The sequence below is a fragment of the Martes martes genome (genome assembly GCF_963455335.1).
Source record: "Martes martes genome assembly, chromosome: 7".
NCBI classification, from domain to species: domain Eukaryota; kingdom Metazoa; phylum Chordata; class Mammalia; order Carnivora; family Mustelidae; genus Martes; species Martes martes.
The window spans coordinates 83398398-83424752 of NC_137894.1; the positions used below are offsets into that span (position 1 = coordinate 83398398).

General features: G+C 40.2%; 1 protein-coding gene across 2 annotated transcripts in view; it reads left to right on the forward strand.

Moving 5' to 3' along the window:
- The window catches only part of PRORP (protein only RNase P catalytic subunit), a 144269-nt gene extending 120842 nt beyond the window's left edge, over positions 1 to 23427 (forward strand). Inside the window, exons 5-8 of one of the 2 annotated variants that reach the window (XM_080808109.1) lie at positions 13177 to 13325; positions 16363 to 16558; positions 21385 to 21436; positions 23386 to 23427. In XM_080808109.1, coding sequence (XP_080664235.1) covers positions 13177 to 13325; positions 16363 to 16558; positions 21385 to 21420 — 381 coding nt within the window. In that variant the 3' untranslated portion in view covers positions 21421 to 21436; positions 23386 to 23427. Of the gene's footprint in view, positions 1 to 13176; positions 13326 to 16362; positions 16559 to 17854; positions 18172 to 21384; positions 21437 to 23385 lie in introns of those variants that run through there. The other variant, XM_080808108.1, reaches the window with a different exon arrangement.
- Positions 23428 to 26355: the final 2928 nt, after the last annotated feature.

Genomic DNA, 26355 nt, shown 5'->3' on the forward strand with positions numbered 1-26355 from the left:
TCCATTGTTGTAGTGTAAGTTATGACTTGCCTTGTTTTTTCTGCTGCAAACTTTGTGGAGAGCACAGTGTGTCAATATATAAACATTGTGTTTGTAGTCTTCTGAGTCTGTGAGAACATTGCTCCTATAGAGTTCCATCAATCATTGCATCTCTAAAGTGATTTTGTGTTCTCAAAATTGTCAAAATTAATTAATTTTGTGGGGAATAATTATCAAAATTAATTAATGCACATGAAAGAAAAGGATCCAAAGAACCTTTGTTTACTTTTCTTGCTTTCTCTTGTCTGCTTTTGACTTAAACCTATCATCTCCTAAAACCCAGCCAGATTCAAATAGGAACCCTCCACCCACCATCCATCCCAGTTCAACCCCCAAGTTACCATGAAGTTGTCTTTAGTGAAGCAATAGCATAAAAAGTGAATGTGTATTTCCTGGCCTTAGTGTCCAAAAAACTATGTAATTGATATTAGAAATTCGTATTCTTCTATGCTGGAGCCATATGCAGGCTGTTTGTGGTTATTCTAAGAATTTCTTTCTGGTTTTTTTTTTTTTATGGAATTTTAAGTCTCTCCACATACAGATAATGGAAAATAATCTCTTTAACATCAACATTCTATTAAGATTTTATTTGTTTGAAAGGGAGAGAGAGAAAGAGAGGGTGAGTTCGTATGCACTTGGGCGGGGAGGGACAGAGGGAGAGGCAGACTCCCTGCTGAGCAGAGAGACTGATGCTGGGCTCAATCCCTGAGCCAAAGGCAGATGCTTAACCAACTGAGCCACACAGGCGCCCCTCAACATTCTATTTAAAATTGATCTGCTTCCTTTTGCAGCTCAAGTGCTGCATTATAGCTGTGTATACGTATAAAGAGGAGACAGGTCAAAGACAAAATCACTTCACATTTTCCTTGGTGTGAGCACTTTATATGTTTTTTTTTTAATATTTTATTTATTTATTTGATAGACAGAGATCTCAAGTAGGGGGAGAGATAGGCAGAGAGAGAGAGGAGGAAGCAGGCTCCCTGCTGCGCAGAGAGCCCGACATGGGGCTCGATCCCAGGACCCTGGGATCATGACCTGAGCCGAAGGCAGAGGCTTTAACACACTGAGCCACCCAGGTGCCCCTTACATGGTTTTATCTGAGAAAAATGAAGCTTTCAAACTTAGACCGGCCAAGTGCCATGATGCCTTCCTCCTCAAATACCCAACCTGTTCACAGTTTGCACCTGTAACAGCCGGTGACCATTTTCAGCTGGAACAATTTCTACTTTAATCAAGCTCCCCTTCTACATCAGATCCTTTAAAGAAAACTGTCCACAGCTGAATGCAGGAATCTTTGAACTTCCCATTTCACACATCAAATACCAGCCAGCATCAGAAGGTGCCCGGAAATGACACTGGATGCCTTATCCACTGGGTAGCAGACTCTAACTAGCTGAATAGAATTGGGCGAGGGGCTGCCCTTCAGTCAGGCTAAGAGAAGTAAATACAGCTTCTCCTCACCATTCCCCCACCACTCCTCCACACTGAAAGGAGAGAGGCTGGGCTGAAGGTTGAGAGGTAGGTGAGGAAGGAAACATACTTCAGCACTAACATGCAGCCTCCCCGGGGCCACCTTATCAAACTGGCCCCTGGTTGTTTCCAAGTCATTAGAAGGAAGAGACATTGTCAGAGACCGAGTGCCCTGAAAGCCACATGGTTTTGAGATCCTTTATCCAATGAGCTTTTCATATAGGAATTGTATGCGGCTGTGATGACATTTTATGTTTTTGTTGAGAATGACTTGATAGATAAACGTTCATAATACTGTTAAGGATAGTGGTAGAGTGGAGAGGGTGAGACAGCACCTGATTTCACATTTTAAAAATAAAGCAATCTGAGCAAATAAATGAAATAGGAATTTGAAATTCCTGACTCAGGCCTGGACCCCCCACCCACAGATCCTATACTGTTCTTTCCTGTACATTTGGAATGGCATCTTCTGTAGCAAATCAGGAGACTGATATTAGATGACTTCTGGTTCGATTATGATTCCACTTGAAAGTGCCCTTTGACCAAACATGAATGTGGAGCAAGGGATAATCCTTACTCACCCGGCCTCTCCCTCAGCCAGGATGCTAAGTGCTGAAAACCTCCCACCTGTCCCCACTCCTGCTGCCTCTAGGCACTTCTGGCTTCCACCCTCTCCTGGTTTTTTACGCTGACTGGCTTGCTCTGGGCATCTGCAGCCGGCTCCCCCTTCCATCCTCACACCAGCTGTATCTCCTCCGTGCCTCTGCCCTCAAGCCTCCCTCTCTCCCCCCACCACTGTCCCTCTGCCAATGACTCACCTCCTGCAACACACAGAAAATAGAAGCTGTCAGGAGGAGCGAGCTCGTGTTTCGACACACACACGCACACACACACACACACACCCGCGCCCCGCACAGTCAAACCAGTTTATCTCTGCTCAAATCCATCTCCGTGCTAGAGGTGTTCTCTCTCACCTGTTCTCTAGGTTCTCTGCCTGCTTTCTCAGGAAACTGGTTCCAACAATCATTCCCTCAATGCCTGTATCTTCAGCTTCTAGCTTGCCGCTGACTTTTTCTGATCAGAGTATAAATATTGTCAAGTCTCTTCCCTCTTTAAAAACAAAACAAAACAAAATATCAAACACCTCCTCCCTTCACAGTGAAACTTCTGGAAGTTGGAAATTTCAAAGAGAACACAGGACACAGTTTCTGAAATGAAAAAGCAGAATTGATTGTTATTTTTGGTAAGCAAAATAGAACCATGCTTGTAAGACAGAGGCTGTCTGGACAAAGCAAACTATAAGCGTATGTAGTTTAGGGAACCAATTGAAATCTCACTCCTGCCCCCGTGGTGTCATCAAAATGACTCCTCCAGACTGCAGGCCGAGCTTTGGTGTCTCTGTAAGCACTGATACTTATCCTCTCCTTTATAGTCTTTCTGAGAGACTTCCGTCTCCTGGTTTTTCTTTGATCTCTCTTGCTGTTCCTCAGTTTACATTAAATTCTTTTCTCTTCACTCTACTCTTCCGAAAAGAATATTCCTCATGTTTCAGCCTCAGCTTTATTTCCTTGTAAGTCTGTATCCTTCCTGTGATACCTCATCTTCTCCTAATGGCTCCACATCTTTATCTCCAGCCCAGAGCCCTCTGCTAAATAGTAGAGTCCCATCACTGGCTGCCCACTGGATATCTCCATCCTGGGCGTATCGTGAGCTTTTCTTCTCATAGGTCCTGTCTTGCTACCATCGTTTGTCCCGTCGTCCCAGTCTTCCTTGGTTTTTCTCTCTCCTCATTTCCCACGTGAAATCAGTGACTAAGTCTGATCAGCTCTGCTCTAGTAACTCTCAGAGAGCTCTCTTCTTTCTGTCTTCACTGCCCTGGCCTCCGTTCTCATCTCTTACTTCAATTACCACAGAAGCCCCCTACTTGATCTCCTTGCTCAGCCTTCTTGCAGTTTACAATTTTGATCTCTCTAAATTGGGAGTCATTCATGCTCCTGTTTTCAATCCTTTGCTTTACCCCCATTGCCTTTAGGTGGGAAAAGATTCCTTATCACAGTTTACAAGGACCTTTGTGATCTGACCTCTATATTCATTTCCGGCCTTTTTTCTGGCATTTCTCACTGTCATCCCACACTTCTGCATGAATTGCATCTGACAGCTTGCAGTTCCTCGAATTCAGTGTACTTATAAAGACCTTCCACCTTCAACATGCTACTCCCTGTCCTGGGAAACTCCCATTCCTTGCCCAGATAATTCATCTGAAACCTCAGCTGTTGCTTCCTCTGTGGAGACTTCCTAGACCGTCCTCCCCACCCCCAGTGTGATTTAAGTGCCCATCCTTTGTCCTCCCTCTTAGCACTTGTTAAATTATATTACAGTCATTTGACCGCGAACTCCTGGAGGTTAGGGATAACTGTGTGTTTCTGTCTGTATCTCCAGTACCCCCTGCTATTGGCTGGCAGAGAAGTGCTCATTAATGGTTGATGAATGGACTGGAGTTTTCACTGTATCAGGCCACAGTTTTAAGCATGCGTGGGCACACCCACCCACCCACACACACACGTAAGTGCACACCGAAAAAAATCCCTGAATCTGATCGAGTCTCTAGATCCAACTACCAATTTATAAGAAAAACAGAGGACCAGAGAATATGTTACACGATACCATAGGGATGTAGTCAGCAAAATCTAAGGGTGGGAAATTCTGTTAGGACAAACAGCCACATTTCTTTACTGCAATCAAGCAATTGCAATATATGGAGCTTTCTTAGATCCTGATATTTTTTGAAAACTAAAAAAAAATTATGACTCAGATGCACACTGTGTATTTTATATTAAGGAATCATTGTTAATATTTTAGGATGATAATGACATTGTGCCCATTTTTTCTAAGGATCCTTATGTTTAGATGTGCATTCTGACATTTATAGATGAAATGATGTGATATCTGGGATTTGTTTCAAAATCATCTGAAAGGGAGAATAATCTGGGTGGGGAGACAGATGAAATGGGATTGGCCTGCAGTTGATAGTTATCAAAGCTGGTGACAGACCCCCCAGCAGTTGATTATGCTATTTTACCTACTTTTGTTTGTATTTTTAGATTTCAGTAGTAAAACTTTTATTGTGGCAAAATGTACATAGTGCAAAATTTATGTTAACCAATTTTTTGGTGTTTTTTAGTTTTTGCTTAAGTTCCAGTTACTCTCTATCCATTAAATAATCTCATCCCCCAACCCCTACCCCTTGCAACCATTACATTTTCTGTCTCTATGAATTTGACTACTCTAGGTACATCATATAACTGGAATTGTACAATATCTGTTCTTTCATGTCTGGCTTAATGTCTTAACATAATGTTAACATAAGGTCTTCTAGGTTTATCCATGTTGTAGCATGTATCAGAATTTTTTTTTCCTTTTTAAGGCTGAATAATTCTCTGTTGTATGCATTTACACATTTTGTTTATCCATCTGTTGCTGGGCATATGGGTTGTTTCCAAAATTTTTCCAGAAAGTATCTGATTATGAGAATTCTTTTTTTTTTTTAAAGATTTTATTTATTTATTTATTTGACAGAGAGATAGCTAGAGAGGGAACACAAACAGGGGAGTGGGAGAGGGAGAAGCAGGCCTCCCACCCAGCAGGGAGCCCAGTGCGGGGGACCCTGGGATCATGAACTGAGCTGAAGGCAGATGCTTAATGACTGAGCCACCCAGGCACCCCTGGTAATGAGAATTCTTAATATAAGGTATATTGATTATAGTTACCTTGCTGAAGAACTGGCATGAAACTAATTTCTGTGGACATCAGATATTAAGGCTTAAGAGTTTTTGAAGATCTACAGTCCACACAACCCAGGAAGTGCCAGAGACTGCAGGCGGTGGGGTAAAAAGTTAAGAATAGGGAAAGGAAGTTACACTTGTTGTCTAGGATTGCTCAGAAAAGCTCTTGCCCTCATTGGCCTACCACCTCTCAGGCAGCTTTTCTACTTCCTGAGTATCCCTACAGTTATTTCTAACACCTATAGCCCTGCCAAATGTATTTTTACGCTAAGCTCAGGAACTATCTTTCAGCAATTTTATGCCAAAAATAAGTGTGTCACTTACAAGTAAAACAAAACAAAACAAAACTTTTTTTTGTTCCTGCAGGAGATAAACCAAGTTAAAATGAAAGCCTAAACCAGAAAATGTTTGTATCAAATATTAGTCTGAAATTTGTTCTTACTCTTCTGGTTTTTGGAAAATTATCCTTTAGGCATCCTAAGAAGCAATGGCACGGAGAAGAGATGTGAGATCTAATCTCAGGTTAGCCTTAAGGTACCCACAGAAAGTTCTGGAGTCAATGTGGAATTTTAGATATTCTCTAGAAGGAGCCATACTATTTAGTTTGTTCTACTATTTGGCTCAGATTCTAGACTCCTTAGACAAGCCCAGAATTATCCCTCCTATCTCACGGTTTCCCATGTTAGAACAATCCAGAGTGGATTGGAGCTTCTCTGGTCAGGACTGCTCTGAGCTCAAGAAAATTCTTCCTTATCATTCTCATCTAAATATATTTCCTGCTTAGGAATCCTCAGGAGAGGTTTGCCTTTTATATCTTCTTTTGGCTATCCAGTACACATTGGATATTTGTCACATACCCCTTTGTCCTTAGAAGCCCCAGGGTTGTTTTTTTTTTAATTATTATTTTTAATTTATTTTTTCTTTTTTAAAGATTTTATTTATTTATCGGACAGAGAGACACAGCAAGAGAGGGAACACAAGCAGGGGGAGTGGGAGAGGGAGCTCAGCTCCTGCTGAGCAGGGAGCCTGATGCAGGGCTCCATTCAGGACCCTAGGATCGTGACCCAAGTCAAAGGCAGCCGTTTAACAACTGAGCCACTCAGGCCCCCCAGAATTCCCAGTTTTGGTTTTAGAGGTTTTGTTTTTTGTTTTGTTTTTTTTTTTGTCGTTGTTTACTTTTTATTTTGAGATAATCATAGATTCATTTGCAGATGTAAGAAATGGTGCACGGAGATTCCATGTATCTTTTACCTACTTTCCTCCAATGATAGCATCTTGGCAAACTATATTATCACAACCAGAATATTGACCTTGATGCAGTCAAGATAGAGCGATGTCCATCACCACAACATCCCTCCTGTTGCCCTGTTACAGCCATACCTACTTCTTTCCTGACCTCATCAATCCAGGTTGTTGTGGTATCAATAATTTGTTCCTTTTTATTGTTGTTTAGTATTCCGTGATCTGGATGTACCAGTTTGTTTAACTCTTCATCTATTGAAGGACATCTGGGTTGTTTCGAGATTTTGGCTATTACGAATAAACATAACTAGTTAAACATTTGAGCACAAGTGTTTATGTGAACATAGTCTTCATTTCTCTGGGATAAATGTCCAGAAATACAATAACTCAATCGTGTGGTAGTTGCATATTTAGTTTTACAAGAAACTGCCAAACTGTTTTCTGGAGTGGCTGTACTATTTTAAATTCCCACCAGTGATATACGAATGATTCAGTATCTCAGCATTTGGTGTTACTACTATTTTTTTAGCCATTCTGATAGATGTGTGGTGATACCTCATTGGGTTATAGTTTGCATTTCCTGATGGCTAATAATGTTGGATATCTTTTCATATGCTTGTATATCATGTATGTCTTCTTTAGTGCAAGGTGTTAGGCATTCTTTTGTTTTGTTTTGTTTTGTTTTGTTTTGTTTTAAGTAAACTCCACCCCCATTGTGGAGCTGGAATTCACGATCCCAAGATCAAGATTCACATTCTCTGCCAACTGAGCCAGTCAGGTGCCCCAAAAGGACTTTGTTCATGTTTTATTTGGATAGTTTGCTTTTTTTAGCTGTTGAATTTTGAGAGTTCTTTATGTGTTCTAGAAACTTCTTTTTTGAGTATGTGGTCTGCAAGTATTATCTCCCAGTCTGTAACTTGTCTTTTTCATCTTTTTAACAGGGCCTTTCATAAGGCAGTTTTAATTTTGATAAAGTCCAATTTATCAATTTTTCCTTTTATAGACAGTGTCTAGATACCAAGTCTAAGAACTCTCTGTAGCCTATCATAACAATTTTTCTCCTAGGTTTTTTTCCTAAAACTTTATAGCTGTTTAATATTTGAGTCCATGGTCCATTTTGATTGAATTTTTTATATAAGGTATGAGATTTAAATAGAGGTTTATTGTTTACTCATGGATGTCCAATTGCTTCAGCACCATTTGTTAAAAAGTTTATCTTTCCTTGGCATATTTGTGTGGGTCTATTTCTGGGTCATCTATTCTGTTCTGTTGATCTATGCGCCTATACCTCTACCAATGTCTCAGAATTTAGATTACATTAGCTCTGTAATAGGGCTTAAGATGAAGTAGACTGATTCTTCCCACTTTATTTTTTTTTTTTCAAAATTGGTTTAGCTATTCTTCTTCCTTTGCCTTACCATATAAGTTTACAATAATCCTGTCTATATATCTACCAAAAAATCTTGCTGGGATTTTGATAGGAATTGCTTTAAACACCCACATATCAATTTAGAGGGAATTGACATTTTTACTGTCTAGAGTCTTCCAATCCATGAACATGGATGGTATTGTTCTGTTCTTCCATGTGCTTGCTGATTTTTGACTAGGTCATTTGCCAGTTGTTGAAAGAGGAGTGTTGAAGTCTCCAGCTGTAACTGTGGATTTGTCTATTTCACCTTTACATTCTATCAGCTTTCTTTTCACATTTTTGCAGCTCTGTTGTTAATATTAATGTAACCACTCTGGCTTTGCTTTGATGAATAGTTTGCAATAGTTTGCATAAGATTTAACTTATTCCATCCTTTAACTTTCCACCAGCCTATATTTGTATATGTGAAATGAGTTTCTTTTAGATAATATTAGCTGGGTCATGTTTTTTAACCCACTCTACCAGCCTCTTTTTTTTTTTTTTAAGATTTTATTTATTTATTTGACAGAGAGAGAGGGATCACAAGTAGGCAGAACAGCAGGCAGAGAGAATGGGGAAAGCAGGCTCCCCGCCGAGCAGAGAGCCCGATATGTTGCTCGATCCCAAGACCCTGGGATCATGACCTGAAGCCAAAGGCAGAGGCTTAACCCACTGAGCCACTCAGGCGCCTCTGCCAGCCTCTTTTAATTGGTATATTAAAACCCTTTATATTTTGGGGCACCTGGGTGGCTCGGGTGGTTGAATGAGTGTCTCTGCCTTTTGCTCAGGTCATGATCTCCGCATCCTGGGATTGAGCCCCACATCAGGCTCCCAGCTCAGTGGGGAGCTTGATTCTCCCTCTCCCTCTTCTCTTGCTTGTGCTCTCTCTGTCTCTCAAGTAAATAAATAAAATCTTAAAAAAATATATTTCATGTGAGTATTGAAATGTTAAGATTTATACCTGCCATTTTATTTTTTGTTTTATTTTTCTTGCCTTCCTATGGGCTATGTGAACTTTTTATAGAATTCCACTTTGATGTACTTATAGTGGGTTTTTTATTTTATTTTTTAATCTATAGTATTTTTTTAGTGTATCTCTTTGTATAGCATTTCTCATGGCTGCTCCAGATGCTGTATGTATACACACACACACACACACACACACACACCCCCATAAAATATCAGTCTGCTGGTGTCATCATTGTAACAAGTTTTCTGTCTTGCCAGATGGCCTCTTTCCTGGTCCTTTGGCTAGAAAAACTGGCCTTTGTTGGGCTCTTTTTGTCTGTACCCATTGACTTTTCTGGATTTCCAGCTTCTTTAGCTCCAAGTCTAGGATATATGAGGCAAAAAGAAAATCCAGGGAACTCACTGCCATGTCATTCATCATGCCCCCAGGTCCCTAGCCAGCCTGCTTTTTTCTCTCTACCTTTCACAGTCTTCTTTTTTTTTTAATTTCTCGAAAAAAAATTTTTTTTGCTTTATGGGGAAAGTAGGCATAAATCTCATTTTATACTGTAATTTTTAAAAATTTTATTTTTAAGCAATCTTCACAGCCAACATGGAGCTAAAATTGACAACCCCAAGATCAAGAGTTGCCTGCTCCACCAACTGAGCCAGCCAGGCACCCCTGTGCTGTATTTTTTATCTTAAACTTGTTTGGAAACATTTTGATTCTGGGGAACATCAAACTTTCGAAGTCTTTCTGTGTTTGTTTTGTATAATGGCTAGGGGTTTTTGTTGTACTTAGTGGCAGAGGTAGGAAAAAGTGGATCTACTCCCATCTTCCTAAAAGTGGAACTCCCTCCCAGTTTTATTTTTTATCTAATGTAGAATTAAGGTAAATTTTCTTTTTCTTTACTGTTCTGAGTATACCTCTGACTCTGACCTAGCCCACTAGATCCAGCCTTGGAATTTACCCCAGAAGAAGTCTGCTCATAGCTAGACTCTTACAGAATTTCAGGCCAGTACCTCTATTCTGTATACACATCTTTCTTTCCTGTGTCTTTCACTTACAATCCTTTGTTTGCATTGTTTCAGAGAGAGAGCTGGTAGAGACCTCTAAACCACAAGATGGTGCCCCAGAGCAGTTCAAGCTAATCCTTTTCTGGGCCCCTATTTTTAACTTAATATTAGTAAACTCAAGGCTGTTTATCTAAACCAGCATATAGCTCTGAAGACACAACTGTGTTTTTCTTTAAGCCACATCTTCCCAGTTGCATGAAAATTTAACCAATCAGTAAAAAAAAAGTTATTGTTTAAATTTTTTTTTCCTATCTTTAATTTGGTGAGAATTCATATGGAAAATTTTAAAAGTAATTTTCATTCCTCTTAGTGAATCAAGTTGCCGTTTTGTAATTGGGCTCACTGAAAATAATCCTAAAGGAAAGGAATATTATAGGGGTGCCTGGGTGGCTCACTCGGCTAAGCAGTTAAGCACCTGACTTCCTCTCAGGTCACGATCTCAGGGTCCTAGGATCTAGGATGGAGCCCTGCATCTGCCTCCGCACTCAGCAGGAGCCTGCTTGTTCCTCCCATGCTCTCTCACTCTTTGCCCTTACTCCTTCCCCTCCTCATGCTCTCGCTCTCTCAAATAAATAAAATCTTTAAAAAAGGAAAGAAAGAAGAATGTTATATGTGCATTCTGAAGGAGATGCACCTCTCTCAATGTCTTTTCAGGTATTTGAATCAGAGAGCCAAACTTCCTTACAGTATAGATGTTTGCTTTTGATTACTAGTCTAACTTTTTTTTAAAATTTATTTTTTTAATAGTATTTATTTATTTGACAGAGAGAGACACAGCGAGAGAAGGAACACAAGCAGACAAGCAGTGGGAGTGGGAGAGGGAGAAGCAGGCTTCCCGCCGAGCAGGGAGCCCGATGTGGGGCTTGAACCCAGGACCCCGGGATTGTGACCCGAGCCAAAGGCAGCCACCCAGGCACCCTAGCCTAACTTTTTAAATGATGGCTTAAAGATTATATGAAATGTATGGTTATTCCACTGGTAGATACATGTTAATAGTCTTCAGGTGGTAGGGTATTAGTGGTTGCTTCTTTGTCTTTCTTCTGGTCTTTATTTTTCAAATTTCAATAATGAGCAACTTTTATGATAGATAAAAATAGATGTTGAGTATATTCGTCAGCTAAACAGAAAATATTTATTAACCGTCTAACAAATGTAGATTCAGCATATATATATTTTCCTAGCCTTAGTAGGCTCACTAAAGACAGGGACCAGGTCTTTTTTTTTTTTTTTGAGATTTTATTTATGTGTGTGAGAGAGAGAGCAAGGGGACTGGTGAGCAGAGACAGAGGGGGAACCAGATTTCCCGCTGAGCAGGGAGCCTGATGTAGGGCTCCATCCTAGGACCCCCGGGATCATGACCTGAACCGAAGGCAGACTCTTACCCGACTGAGCCACCCAGGTGCCCCAGGGACCAGGTCTTTCAAAATTTTGTAGGCTGAGATACCTACCATGTCCCTTATACATAGAGAGACTTGGGAAACAACTGTTAAATGAACATAGAAGCCACTATTCCTACCTTTGAAGGAAAGAATTCTGTATTACTGGTTATAAAGCTTTGGCTTTAGAGGCCTTACACTGGTCTTGGTATACTTTTCTGCTTAAGTATTAGCACACATTCACTGGGCAAGTTGTGTCCACTCTGTCTTAATTCTAGAACTAATAATTAGGGATAATAAAACCAACTGCAGTTTCCTAAAATAATAAGATTAGTAATGGGGTAGGATAGATGATATAAATCCAAAGCATCGAACAGTAATATTAAAAATTTGATCCTAACTAAATTCTTCTTAGACTGTTAGAGAGTCTACACAGATAGTATATATATTTTGTGCTAAAGCAGTATTTGACAACTGACCAAATAAATGAATGAAGTTTTATTGATTAAAGAATTTTAAATAATATCCTAAAGAGCTTGAGAAGAAGTTAAGAGTTAAGGGAAGCTGGATTAAAATCAGTGCTTTTTTAGGGATGCCTGGGTGGCTTAGTCGGTTAATCGTCTGCCTTCAGCTCAGGTCGTGTTCTCCGAGTCTGAGGATAGAGCCCCACATCAGGCTCCCCGCTGAGTGGGGAGCCTGCTTTTCCCTTTGCCACTACTCCTGCTTGACAGAGAGACAGATCTCTCTGTCAAATAAATAAATAAAATCCTTTAAAAATAATAATAATAATAATAATAATAAAATCAGTGCCTTTTTCCAACCAAGACTCAAGAATATTAATGATTTCTTCAGTGACTTTCAATTCCTGATTTTCATAGGCTCAGCAACTGTTATAAAGAACTTCTATGGAGGGCACGGATTGCATGGAGCACTGGGTGTGGTGAAAAAACAATGAATACTGTTACACTGAAAATAAATAAAAAATTTTTAAAAAAAAAGAACTTCTATATTTCTGATACAATATTAATAACATAATTTTCCATTAACTTTTATTCTACTTAGTAATATCCATTTATAGCTTAGTTTAGTAAGTTGTAAATAAAAGTAATCTATGGACTTCTTGAAGGTCAAGCAAAGCTTTATTTCCGTAATCTATGGACTTCTTATGAAAGATTGAATGTAAGCAAGCTTACCAAGCTACTAGATTTGCTAAAAATCCAGACTTTTGAGAGGCAGTTATGCACACACAAGATGGGTGGGAAGTAGAGAAAATGGGAGTAAATTCACTGAAAAGGAGCTAGAGAATAGAAATTGACCAATCTTTGAGTGGAAAAAAAGTGAAAGGTGGAAGTCTCACCAGAATCATGACATAGAAAAGTTGGCTGAAAAGACACTGTCTAGTCCAGGCATATACAAACTGTAAAAAGAGAGAGAGAGAGAGAGAAAACCCTTTATTCAAGTGGAAACTTATGCAGAATATGATATATAAATATACAAAAGCTGAGATGTTTTGGTTGAAACAGGGTGGGGACTAAAATGCATCCTCCTTGAACCTCCCTCTGTCTATCCCAGTGGACTCCGTGGAACACACTTGAAAAACAACTCATCCTGTCTGTGCTTAGAAACGCCCCCTAGACCCAGTGAAATGTAGCCTGACTAGTAGGCAGGTGGTAGACATTGATTTGTAATAAGGAAACCTTTTCTTCAGGCTTACAAAGATGGAAAATTATTTTAAGGAACATTTTTTCACCCCTTACCAGAAAAGAGTTGAGACTAGCAGCTGGAGGATCTACTCCACTTTTAGTCTTCCCTTGACTGGCTTTGTGTTTTCTAGCTCTTGGATGTGGTCTCCCAACTAGCCAAGCAGAATCTGCAGCTGCTGGTCCTGGGCCGAAAGCACATGCTAACACAGCACTCCAGGTGGAGAAAGGATGAGATGAAGAAGGTGCAGAAGCAAGCCAGCTGCTTCTTTGCCGACAACATGTAAGTACTGAAGGTACTAGTTGAATTACCCTAGGCCCAAGTCATCTGCTTGGTAGTTACCTATTTTCGCCATTTTTAAAGTACATGCGTATGAATCCAAAAAAAGATTTGAGGCAGCTTACAAAAATACACTTCCTACAGCAGGATAAATTTAAATAGATGAGGAAATCAGGATAAAGGAGAACTAGGAGGAAGATAAAGTCAGAAGTAAGAGGAGTACACAGAATGCATGCCGTAAGGTCCTACAGAGATCATTCAACAAATATTTTATATAAATGAGCTCCTTCAGTGTTCTTGGAAAACAGCAGTTGTTCACGAAGTCCCTGCCCCTTCTTGGGACTTAACATAAACAGGTAAACAAAAAAAAAGGTATTGTAATTCCAGGCAGTGATCAATGCTAAGAAGACAGGATAGCAGAGTAAATAGGTAAGAAAGGATGAGGTAGGGGGTGGGTCAGAGGGTAGTGGATGGGGTGGTCAGGAATAGCCTTTGGGAGAGGACAGATACAAAGAGAGGGAGTCGTTTGAGAAAATAGGAGGGTGGATGGAAGCACATACCAAGCAGAGGGAACAGCAGGTGTTCAAAAAGCCAGGGAGCCAGGAGTGTGTTTGGCATGTTGGAAGACAGCAAACAGACCAGTGCAGATGAGCTGTAACAGCGAGAAGAAAAGTGGTAGGTTCCAAGGTCAGGGAAAAGGCAGGGACCACAGTACAGAAGACCTTGTGGGCTCTGGTAGGCAAGCAGAGAACGTGGATTTTATTCTAACTATAGAGGGAGTGCTGCCATGAGCGACAGTGTCTCAGGAAGCCAAGGGAACATGTTAAACAAGGTCAGTGACAAAATGGTACAGTGTCCATAAAGAAGAAAGCATCAACTCCGGAGGGGCACAGATCCTCAACAGTACATGTAAAGTTTTAAAATACACATAGTTTTGGGGTGCCTGGGTGGCTCAGTGGGTTAAAGCCTCTGCTTTTGGCTCAGGTCATGATCCCAGGGTCCTGGGATCAAGCCCTGCATCAGGCTCTCTGCTCAGCGGGGAGCCTGCTTCCTCCTCTCTCTCTGCCTGCCTCTCTGCCTACTTATGATCTCTCTCTCTGTCAAATAAATAAATGAAATCTTAAAAAAAAAATAAAATGCACATAGTTTTACATCTGATTTATGTGGTGACAAAAGTTTATTTCCAGCCTTGCATGGATAATGTGTGTCCCTCAGCTGATCTAGGTTTCATTATGCTGAATGTGATAACTTCAGGATTTGTCAGTATTCCCCAAATTCTTTGTTCCTAAAAGGGTAAAATGGCTCCCAGTACATGGAGCAGGAGGCTAAGCCCTCGTTCAGATCCCAAACCGATCCCTTTTTTCTTAATTAAGTCCTTTTCCGTACTCACAGAAAGGGTTGCTTCCCTGTCTCCAAGAGCAGAAGACAACAATAACGCCCTTCACACCCTCACTTTAAGCAACAGTGGGTAGACATGAGGAGCACAGGCTTTAATTGGTCTGCCCAGATTCAGAGCATGGCCCTTCCACCTCCCATCCGGGATTGTGTTTCCCATCTCTGGGTCTTCTCCATATGTAACCCCTACAGGGTTATCGTGAAGATTAAATGAGAGAATACCTGTAAATAATACATATAAAACTGTGGCAGGGCACCAAGTACATGAATCATCTTTGTAGTGCTGTTATCATCACTATTCTTTTTCTTAGATGGAGGAATTGGATAAATGCAGTGGTAAAACCAAGAAGCTTGATGGAAATTAGTCTCATGCCTGGCTTGGGACTTGTATTTATTGTGTCCTTTCAAGTGACTTTCTATGGTTTGGATTCGAATATTTAAGTTTTTAACCTTAATTCTGTTTTCCACTAATGTGCCAAAGAAGTCTTTTCAGACATATACTCCAGAGAACAGTATAGTGAATCCCCATGTAACTGTCACCCAGCTTCAATGATTACCATCATTTTTCTCATCTCGTCCCATGTAACGCCCTGCATTTTTTTTTCTTTTTTTCCTCTTCCTCTCTCTTTTTCCTAGAGATTTTTAAGGCAGATAGATTCCAGTCATTTATCGTTTCATTTGAAATAGTTTGTTATAAAATAAACATCAAATGGTCCCACTTTGGGACATTTGGATCAAGGCATAAGACCTAGCCCATGCCGCAGTCCGAGTATCCTGAGCCAAGGCAGCCCCTGCTGTTCTCACAGCGCACCTCCTCTAGTGCTAAGTGCTGAGCTTAAGGGTCCGTCTGAGTCACTGGCTCTTCTCAAAGTAGGAGATGCCTTCGGATGTGGATCTGGGTGACTTCCCAGAAGCTACTTTGAGATACCAGTTTTAGCTTTGAGGCAGCCCATTATTTTTGGTAGCTTTGCTGCAAGGAAATGTCATCTTGCCCTATTAATATTATGAACATTTTTCGCGTTTGAGTGAGGAAAGGGAAAGGAAGTAAGGGCGTGCTCTGTGGTGGCTAAGGCAAATGGGCACAACACCCGGGGCATCCAGAGAACAAAGTTTTGAATGTGAAGAGAGAATTATTGTTAGAATTTCCCATTTGAGTGGAAGAGCCCAATTGAGCCAAGTTGAGCATTTGCTCAACTTCCCCTTAGCTTTCCATTTTTTGTTCTAGATAGTGCTTTCTACTAACAAAAGACTTGGAGGTGGTTGGTTTATAAGCATCACTGGGATCATGTCACTTAAGAATAAGAGCACTGGGATGCCTGGGTGGCTCAATGGGTTAAGCATCTGCCTTCAGCTCAGATCATGATCCCAGGGTCCTGGGCTCCTCCTTTGCAGGGGGTAAGGAGTGTTTCCTGCTCATCAGGGAGTTTGCTTGTCCCTCTCCCTCTGCCCCCATCCAGCTTGTGCACTCACTCTCTCTCTGTCTCTCATATAAATAACTCAATAAGATCTAAAAAAAGAAAAAAAAAAAAGAATGCAGAGCACCTCTGAGGAAAACAGAATAAGAAGTAAAAATCATGGTTAAGAATGGTATCCTCTGCCTCCCTGGGGCTGTGCTTGATTGTCTTCTTTGTCCTGCCTGGCTCAGCTCAGAGGATGATCCGTTCCTTCTGTATGCCACACTGCACTCGGGGAACCACTGCAAGTTCATCACAAAAGATCTGATGCGGGACCACAAGGCCTGTCTGCGTGATGCCAAGACTCAGCGCCTCTTCTTCAAGTGGCAGCAGGGACATCAGCTAGCAATTATTAATAGGCTTACAAGATCAAAAATAACCTTTCAGGTATGTTATCTGTTCTCCATATAATGTCAACAGAGGGTGGTATAGTCAAAGAATGTTGCGACTCATTGGAGGTTTTAATTGCTTGATTTTTCTCAGCTGTAGGTTGGTACTTGGAATTAGCCAGTTCCTGGAAACAGAAAGTCGGCCAGGGCAAAAGTTTTCATAGACCAGCGCCACATTAATTGACATAGTGAAAACATCTGCAGTGTCATCAGTTGTGGCTTCAATTATGTCACGGATTATAACTTTTTTATTTTCATACATGTTTTTTATTTTCCTGATATTTGCAGTAGCTGAACCTTCCTTATCCTTTATGCTTCATCATATTTCTGCTAAGCAACTCCTTTTTCCTGTTAATCCACTTCTGCAGCATGGTCTAAGCTGAGTTCTCCATTGATTCTAGTTTAGATTCCTGCAAACTTAAGGAATGTCTCTGGGTGAAAGTAAAGGGAGAAAATCCAAAGGCGATTTATTAAAAACATACTAGTGAATGATAAATGTGGTCCAGTGGTCAAAAAACATACAAAACAAAAGATCTATACAAATAGTCAAGACTATGGGAAATGATACAGGATAACTGGCTTGGTTTTCTCAACAACAAAAAATTACAAGAATAGAGATGAAATGTAAAGCTCTATTTAAAATTAAGAGATAATTCAGTTGTGATGTAATAACCTAATTTCAACTGTTGTTGAAAAAATGAACTATAAAATATATGTATGCACATGTAATAATTGGGGAAAGTGACTAGTAGATATCTGATGAAAAGGAATTAACTCTTAAGTGTAATAATAGTATTCAACTTATATTTATAGAATGGATCTTATCTTTTAAAGGTACATATTGACTATTACAGAAGAAGTGATACAATATCTGAGATTTGCTTCACAGTAATCTTCGGGGGTGGTATGGATGAAATAAATTTAGCCGTGTGTTGATAATGGTTGAAGCTAGGTGGTACCTGGGAGTTCATCATACCATTTCTCTACTTTTGAGTATATGAAATTTTTTTCTCACATGGAAAACTGATAAAGGCAAGTAAAGGGATACTATCACCTATAAATGTAATAATACTCATACAGAGAATCTTTAACCTCAAAAATGAACCCACCCCCAAAAAAGGAACCCCTAATACTAGGGTTCATCTTCATAGAGCTAGTTGCTCTTTGATAATCCATTGTTAAGTAAGAGAGAATAATCCTGAAGCAAACGAGAAGTTGTCAGAAAAGAAAGGGAAATGGCCAGGTAACCCCTCAGTGTTGTTCTCAATGTTTGGTTCCCTTTTAAATTCAACAGCATATCCCCAGTTATAACACAGTGGTGCAAACAACTGGAGACTCATGGCACATACCATATGATGAAGACACGGTGGAAAGATACTCCTATGAAGTGCCAACCAAATGGCTTTGCCTTCACCGAAAGACATAAAGACTCTACCCCATGCTGAACTAATGTGTGGGTGCCCTCTGGTTGGCATCAGAGCTCTTCAATCGATGCTTGTTCAGAGCAGTGCTTCTGCATGAGCCACTTTGTCCTATTTGGTCCTGTTGGTTTGCATGTCAACAAATTGACTTTTTTTTGGATTAAATAAAACATAATATCTTTTCATAACCAGTTGCATTTGTTTTTGGAGACTTAATCCATACTTGGGGAACTCAAGGCAGAATGAAGCCTATATTTCTCCTGGTGGGCCAGCTACCCCACTTAACCTGGGCAACAACCTGTGCCTCCCATATCCATTTTGCTACTCCTGACCTCACCTTCCAGGTCCCCCAACAGCAGAATCAGTGCATCGAGGCCTAGGCTGCTCATGTTGTTTCTAAACCCCTTCTCCTGTTTCTGATATTATCTCATCTTGTACAGATTTTCTCCTACTAACGCTGAATCACTTAATGTCCTCTGTGATAAACTGGCCAAGATATCAAAAGCTTATTGGCAACTTTTACTTACCACCCAGTGATTTGCGTTGGAGGAAAAGGAGCAGTTCGTTCTCTTTAGCCTCTGGTCATTTGTTCTTCGTTCTATAATGCCTTTTTCAGATTAGTTCAATGTTTTGTGAACACTATAACTCCATCGCTCAGTGTATGAGAGCTTTTCAAAGGATGCAGATTTTTTTTTTCATTTAATCAAGTTTGACTTAGTTTAACAAATCATAACTTTTCATATTTGCCTCTGTTTTACCTACTTGCCAGCCAGCTTACACCTCACTGAACCTTGACTTTAACTGGAAATATTCATGTCCCAGTACTTTGTGTTCTTTACTCAGTCATACATACTTACTATATGGTTTAATATTCAAGAATAGGCTGAACCAATCTATGGTGATAAAAATCACAATAGTAGTTTCCTGAGGCAAGGGCATAAGAGAACTTTCTGGAGGGTGATAGAAAGTTCTATATATTGATCTGGATGATGCTAAATTTGGTGTATGTGTATATTAGTCAAAATTTATCACACTAAGTACTTAAAGTGGATGCATTTACATCAATATGTCAAAAAATGTTAACATTAAAAAGATAATTATCTAGGGATGCTTGGGTTGCTCAGTCGGTTGAGCTTCTGGCTCTTGGTTTTGGTTCAGGTCATGATCTCCTGGGTCATGGGATTGAGCCCTGTGTCTGACTCCTCACTCAGCAGGGAGTCTTCTTGAAGATTCTGCCTCTCCTCCCTACTTGCTTGCACATACTCTCTCTCTTTAGAGCTCTATAAATAGATAAATTTTTTTTTAAGATTTTATTTGAGAGAGAAGTGACAGAGCAGAAGCAGGGGAAGCAGCAGAGGGAGAGGGAGAAGAAGACTCCTCCCTGAGCAGGGAGTCTGATGTGGGGCTCGATCCCAGGACCCTGGGAACAATGACCTGAGCCGAAGGCAGGCAGACAGTTAACCGACTGAGTCACCCAGGTGCCCTAATAGGTGAATCTTTTTTAAAAAGAATTATTTACATGAAATAAACAAGTAAATTACCTCATTTACATAAAGTTGTATACACAGTTTGTTAAGTAGGGCATGTAGTGTGCAGAGAGAGACTATCCAGGAAAAACCCAGGAGGGGATGTTTCATCTCCTTATCCATTTACTGGATCCTACACTGCTGTGTACCCAGACAAAATAGCTCTCCAGGGAAGTGCTTAATAAATTGATAATACTGAAGATGCTAAGGGTCAGAAAGTTCTCTTAATCCAATCTGGTTATCTTCTACATTTCACAAACTACATACTTAGAAAGCTGTGCTTTCAGAGAATTAAACTTTTTCTAAAGGAACTATCCTAGTTTTAGGAAAAATTTTTTAAAAGAAGAAAGCATTTGTTAACTAAGCTTCTCTAGAAGACGAATGCAAAGCCCTCATAAGGAGCACGTGGAGAATGGGGGAGGATACAAAAGGAATCCTGGAATGTTAGAGTAGAAGTGATCCTCGAAGACCATAAAATCCATCAGTAGCATTTTATAGAGGAAGGACAGACCCAGAAAGATGGAAGGGCTAGTTAGGGGAGGGGACCCACAGCTAGTTAGGGGAGACATTTCAACCATAACCCACCTTCCCTGATTCCCACCCAAATACTCATTCTTCTTCACAGTGATTTAGTAGTTCATAAAAACTCAGACAGACTGAATGGTAGAGTACCCAGTATTTAGATTCAGGAACTCTGTTAGCCACATAAAAGAAAGGGGGCAGATTGAGAGCAAAGAAACAAGGGAGTACCTCTTTAAAGGGTCCACATCTGTAAAATGGCTCATCAGTGTAGAAAATTGGGTAGGGAAATTACATTATTTTTGAACGCTTTAATACTGTTCAATAAAACTCTGGGAGGCACAGTTGGTTAAGCCTCTTACTTGGTTTCGGCTCAGATCATGATCCTGAGATCCTGAGATGGAGCCCTGTTCAGCAAGGGGCTGCTTGAGATCTCTCTCCCTCTTCCTCTGCCCTTCCCCCTTGTCCTCTCTCTCTCTCTCTCTCAAATACATAAATCTTAAATACATACATACACACAAACAAACCCTGGGGCTCCTGGCTGGCTCAGTCAGAAGATGTGACTCTTGATCTTGGGGTTGTGAATTCAAGCCCCACATTAGGTGTAGAGATAACTAAAGAATAAAGATTAAAAAAAAATAAAGTCCTAATTTCTGGTTGACAGGAATTGAGGTACATCTGTTCTTTGTCCAAGAGTAGGGCAATTCTAGGACTGTTCAGGGTAAATCACACTGACACAGGACCCTGGCGAATGCAGAGATCTGAAGGAAGGAAGGCAGCTGGTACCAAACACTTAGGCTGCCCTTTTGTGTTCTGATCACTGAGTGGAAAAGAAAAAGCTACATGTCAAGCAAGGTCTGAGACAATGGGAAGAGGAATTCTTTTGAAAGTTGTGCTCTGAAAAAAAAAAAAAAGGAGAAGAAGAAGAAGAAAGTTGTGCTCTGGATTGATAGTATCATTTAAGTCAGCTATGAACAAATAAAGGCTTTGAAAGGGCATTGACTCTGCCACTGAAAACTGCTTCTGAGTGCTTTGTGCTTCCCTCTGACATGCTCCTGAATTTACACTCTCTTTTCCTTACTACTATTCTCGAGACCCCAAAATGAGAAGATCTCAAGTGGGAAGCCTGAGTTAATGATTCTCTCAGGACTTACGTTGGCACTACCTCACCTCTGGTGCCTCGTTCTTCACGTTAAATTAATTTTTGTCTTCAGGTTTGCACTTTAATAGAATGACTTGCTCTTTGGTCCTCTAACAGGTTTGTCACTTTTTAAAAAATGGCCCTGATGCACCATAAAATGCATCATATATGTTCATGTTAGATTTCTTTTTTCGCTAATACTTTCGTTCTAAAGCAGGAATGGAAAGGAAGAGTGTGTTATATGGGCACCTGAATTCTGGTCCGTCATGGTGAGTCTTACATTCATTGGCTAAAAATTAATATGATCGGGGTATTTGAGGGCAAAGCTAAATGGAGTTCAGATCTGGTATTTCAGCAGTCGTTCAGTAATCTGAAATTCCTAGAGTGAAAAACATCTAAAGGCACCCTTGTGGGAATGACTGGGAATATAGGAATATAGACCACTGAGGTGAAATGGTGATACTTAGATTTAGGTATTCTTTGAGGCTGGGACATAAGCAGATAGAACTCTCAGTATAAGCAAAGGGACTTCCATTTAGAGATCTGCCTAGAGAAAGCCATAGAAAACAGTGAGATGAAAAAATACAAGAGAAAGCTGGTGCAGCCACTCTGGAAAGCAGCATGGAGGTTCCTCACAAAGTTGAAAATAGAGCTACCCTATGACCCAGCAATTGCACTACTGGGTATTTACCCTAAAGATACAAATGTAGTGATCTGAAGGGGCATGTGCACCCAAATGTTTATAGCAACAATGTCCACAATAGCCAAACTATGGAAGGAACTTAGATGTCCATCAACAGATGACTGGATAAAGAAGATGTGGTATATATATACAATGGAATACTATTCAGCCATCAAAAGAAATGAAATCTTGCCATTTGCAATGATGTGGATGGAACTAGAGGGTATTATGCTGAGTGAAATAAGTCAATCAGAGAAAGACAAGTATCATATGATCTCCCTGATATGAGGAATTTCAGAGGCAGGGCGAGGGATTTGGGGGTAGGGAAGGAAAAAATGAAACAAGATGGGATCTGCAGGGAGACAAACCGTAAGAGACTCTTAATCTCACAAAATAAACAGAGGGTTGGTGGGGGGAGGGGGATGGGGGGGTTGGGTTATGGACATTGGGAAGAGTATGTGCTGTGAAATGTGTAAACCTGACGATTCACAGACCTGTACCCCTGGGGCTAATAATACATTATATGTTAATAAAAATAATTAAAAACAAGCAAAAAATAAATAAAATAAAATTCTATGTCCACACTTAAAAAAAAATTAAGAAAACAAGAGAATACCAATGAGTAAGTGCCATAAGTCTTGAGAAATAATCTCTAATTTTCTCTTAGCATGTCTATTTCATGGTGTGTCAAAATTCCCTAAAGCTGTCTGTCCTGAGGTTTGTTTTTTGTTGGCAGTATTCCACTCAGTGCTTCCACAGACCCCACATACAGCACTTGCATTCAACTGGGAATTAAAATAAACAGGAAGACAATTATCTAGTCACTGATGGCAGCTAAAAATAGTTTTGTGTTGCCACTAGATTGCTTACAGTGCATTCTTATCAAATGGATTAAATTATTAAGGTAACCATGATGTGTTGCAAATAGCAGCTGTCATATGAAGGGTTTTTCGTAGTTTCTGACAAGAAATGTGACGTAAATTTCAACCACATTAAAATAATTATCCCTTGGGCGCCTGGGTGGCTCAGTTGGTTAAGTATCTGCCTTCAGCTCAGGTCAGTTCTGGGATTTGAGCCTCTGTATCGGGCTCCCTGCTTGGCGGGGAGCCTGCTTCACCCTCTCCCTCTGCCTGCCGCTCTGCCTACTTGTGCTTGCTCTCTTTTTCTCTGTCAAATAAATAAAATCTGTAAAATAAATAAATAAATAAAAATAATTACCCCTGTCTTCTCTTTGGTGTTAATTAAAATCCAGCCCACAAAACAAAATACTTGAGAAATCACTGCCAGAGACTGTCATTTCTAATGGTAGAGACAGAAATTTGTTTTTAAAGAGACCAGGTCAAATTGCCCTGTCACTCTCAGCTGGACCAGAACATTACTTTGTATCAAGTTTAGTTCACATCAAAGTACTTAAAATCGATTATTAAAACGGATTTCTTTTGCTTTCTATGACTACATTAGAACAGAGAATGCCAGTGCCCTAACAGGTGCCAATGGAATTCCCTGACAATTCTGCTGTTCATTTGGCTGTCTCAGGCAGAGCAGCGTCCCAGCCTGGGAGAAGAGAATGGGCCTCCACACCTCCATGAAATAGGTTCCTTTGAAAGTGGTTATGGCAGGTCTTCCCAAAGGTAAGACGTACTATATTACTAAGTTGGTTTTTTTTTAACCCCGAGATCAAGACGTGTGCTCTACCAACTGAGCCAGCCAGATGCCCCATCACTAAGTCTTTAAAAATGAAATATTCTTATAGTTTCTTCCTTTTTTCAGTGACCTTGTCTTAGAAGCCAAAGCTGCACTTTTTTCTATCCTCTGCTCCAAAGCTGAGCTATCTATTGCTACTAAGTTTTTACACACACACACACACACACACACACACACACACACACACACATATATATAATTTTTAAAGGATCATTCTCTATAAACTCTTGTAACTTTTTTTCACTTGAGAGAAAATGAAAACTTCTTTGTGTATATAGTCTTCTACCACTTCTTCCTCATGAACTCTAGTCAAAATAATGTGAATTCCTAAAGAGGAGTGGCCGAATTAAGCTAGGGCCTTGTTGTCTACCATAAAATACTACTTGCAGAGGTGTATACTGAAAGTCCTCAAGGCTTCCTTGTGTTCAGGAGGAAATTTGTGTTCCAGGAAGCTGTCACTCTGATAATATCTATTGGCTCAAATGAAGGGTCATGTCCTTTGGCATTTAGTCTGGTTCTGGCAGGCATGGTCAGATCTTTGAAGAAATAGGTCTTTTCCAAGTTAGGCCCTCTAATGTCTAAGTACTAAAGAAATAAACTCGAGTCATACCAAGTTTTTGAAGAGAGTCTCATGAAGGATCGCTACTTTACACAGATAAAGAGCTTTTTATCTTTTAAAGCAAATCACATGGCTCTTTTTGTTCACTGACACACCAAGGGAAGTTTATGTGAGGAAATCAGTGTTGAACAGTTTGTGCTTTGTAAGTGTCAGTAGATTTTTTATTCCCACCCACTGCCGTTATGCCCAGATATTCCAACACCACCCATGTTTTGGTCTTGTTTCTTAACCTTTAGGTCATTTTGGCCCCCTGTGAGATGGCCAACTTGAGCCTTTTAAATTACTTAAAAGTGTTCCAGCTTCAGAATTTCAAACTTTCAAGTTCTTCATTTGGACCACAACTTGTTACCCGCCCCACTCCTTCATCCCAACAACCAGCTCATTGGTGTGTTCTGAGGTCCATCTCTTCCTATTTTAAAGGCATCGATTGTCATTGCCCATCTGGATTTGCTTGCCTTCTTCCCCATCCCACCCTCGCTCTCTCTTTTTTTTTTAAGATTTATTTATTTATTTATTTATTTGAGAGAGAGAGAAAGCAGGGGGAGGGGCAGAGGGAGAATACCTCAAGCAGACTCTGCACCGAGCGTGGAGCCCAATGAGGGACTCAGTCTTACAACCCTGAGATCGTGAGCTGAGCTTAAATCAAGAGTCAGATGCTTCACAGACTGAGCCACTCAGGCACCGCCCACCCCATCCCACTCTTAAAGCATTTATCTCAGAGATGGTTTCAGTAACACTGTGGATTCTTTCATTCCTTTCACCTCCTGCACTGCCTTTGAGAAACATCATTTTGGATAGCCCCAAACCATTCCACTTCATTCCCACACACCAGTATTGCTAGAAAAGTCATGTCATTATACAGCTGGAACTTCACTCCCATTTGAAGATTCTGGTTTTCATCTTTCATTGAATTCCCATTCATTTCCTGAAGGAGCTCTCTTAGCTTTTACAATCTTAACTTGAAAAAATAGTTTATCTCTTGGAACTTCCATTTCCTTTTCTGTTCAGTGGAGAAAATGGACTATAGCAGTACTTCTCAATCTTTAACGGGCATAGAATCATCTGGGATCCTGTTGAAAATGCAGATTCTGATTTGGGTCTGGTGCACTTAGGGATGCAATGCTGCAGACCATGTCTTGAATAGTATTTTGAGTAGCGGCAAATGAGCTCAAGCTTACATTAAAATAATAATGCAAGAACACTTGTGAGTTTAAGTCCTGCATCATCACCTCACCATTCTCACTGTCAGCAATGACTTAACTAGGATCTGCAAGCCATCTGTCATGAGCCTCTTCAGCAATTTTTGCCCTTTCCAATAACTTTCCTATCCTGACCTTTTCTCCCTTTTCTTCTCTAGGTTACTTTTTCTACTTGCCTCCATTCTGTCCCTTCTTGGTGACTTGAGACCTTGTTCTCTTCAGTCAATCCCTTTCCACTGGCTCTTTTCCCATCTAACTGCAAACACCTTTAGGCTTGTGGCCCAATAAAACCATGCCTTGCTGGGGTTAGTTTAGTAGACAGGTGTCTCAAGGGAAGGCACCATCTCTACCCCCTGGTTTCTTTCCAGTTAGGCATTCCTACCTGGGTGGCCTGCGGACACTCAAACTCAGCCACTTTGGAAACCACTCTTCTTCACCCCAACAGAGCGACTTCCTGCCTTACTTTGTTATTTTTTCTTATTCTTTCCCCTTACTTGCATATTTATTCAGTTAGCAAACTGTGTTGATGTTTACCTTCAAAATGTCTGTTGTGGGCAGTCAACTCTTGACTATATTTCCAAAAGAAGTTCTTTTTTTAAAAAAGCTTTGTACATGAAGATATTCATAATAGTGCTATTGATAATAACACTGTAAATAACTAAATATTCAAAACAAGGGAATGAAGAAGTAGGTATAATTTTAAATGTTACAGTGATTAAAATGATTCTTTGTGTGTTGGCATGGATTAAATCAAAGAACATCTACAAAATGGCATGTCTAATATGATCCCTTTTTTTAAATAGGGAAAGGGAGGGAGGGAGGAAGGCAGGAAGGAAGGAAGGACCGACCTATGGGAGAAAAGAAACACCTGGAGAAAAGTATCTCAAAGAAATAACATTTTGTTGATTCCAAAATGTTAATAGGTATCTCTGGGTGTTAGAATCGTGTATGATTTTTACTTTCTTCTTTTCATTGTCTGCACAG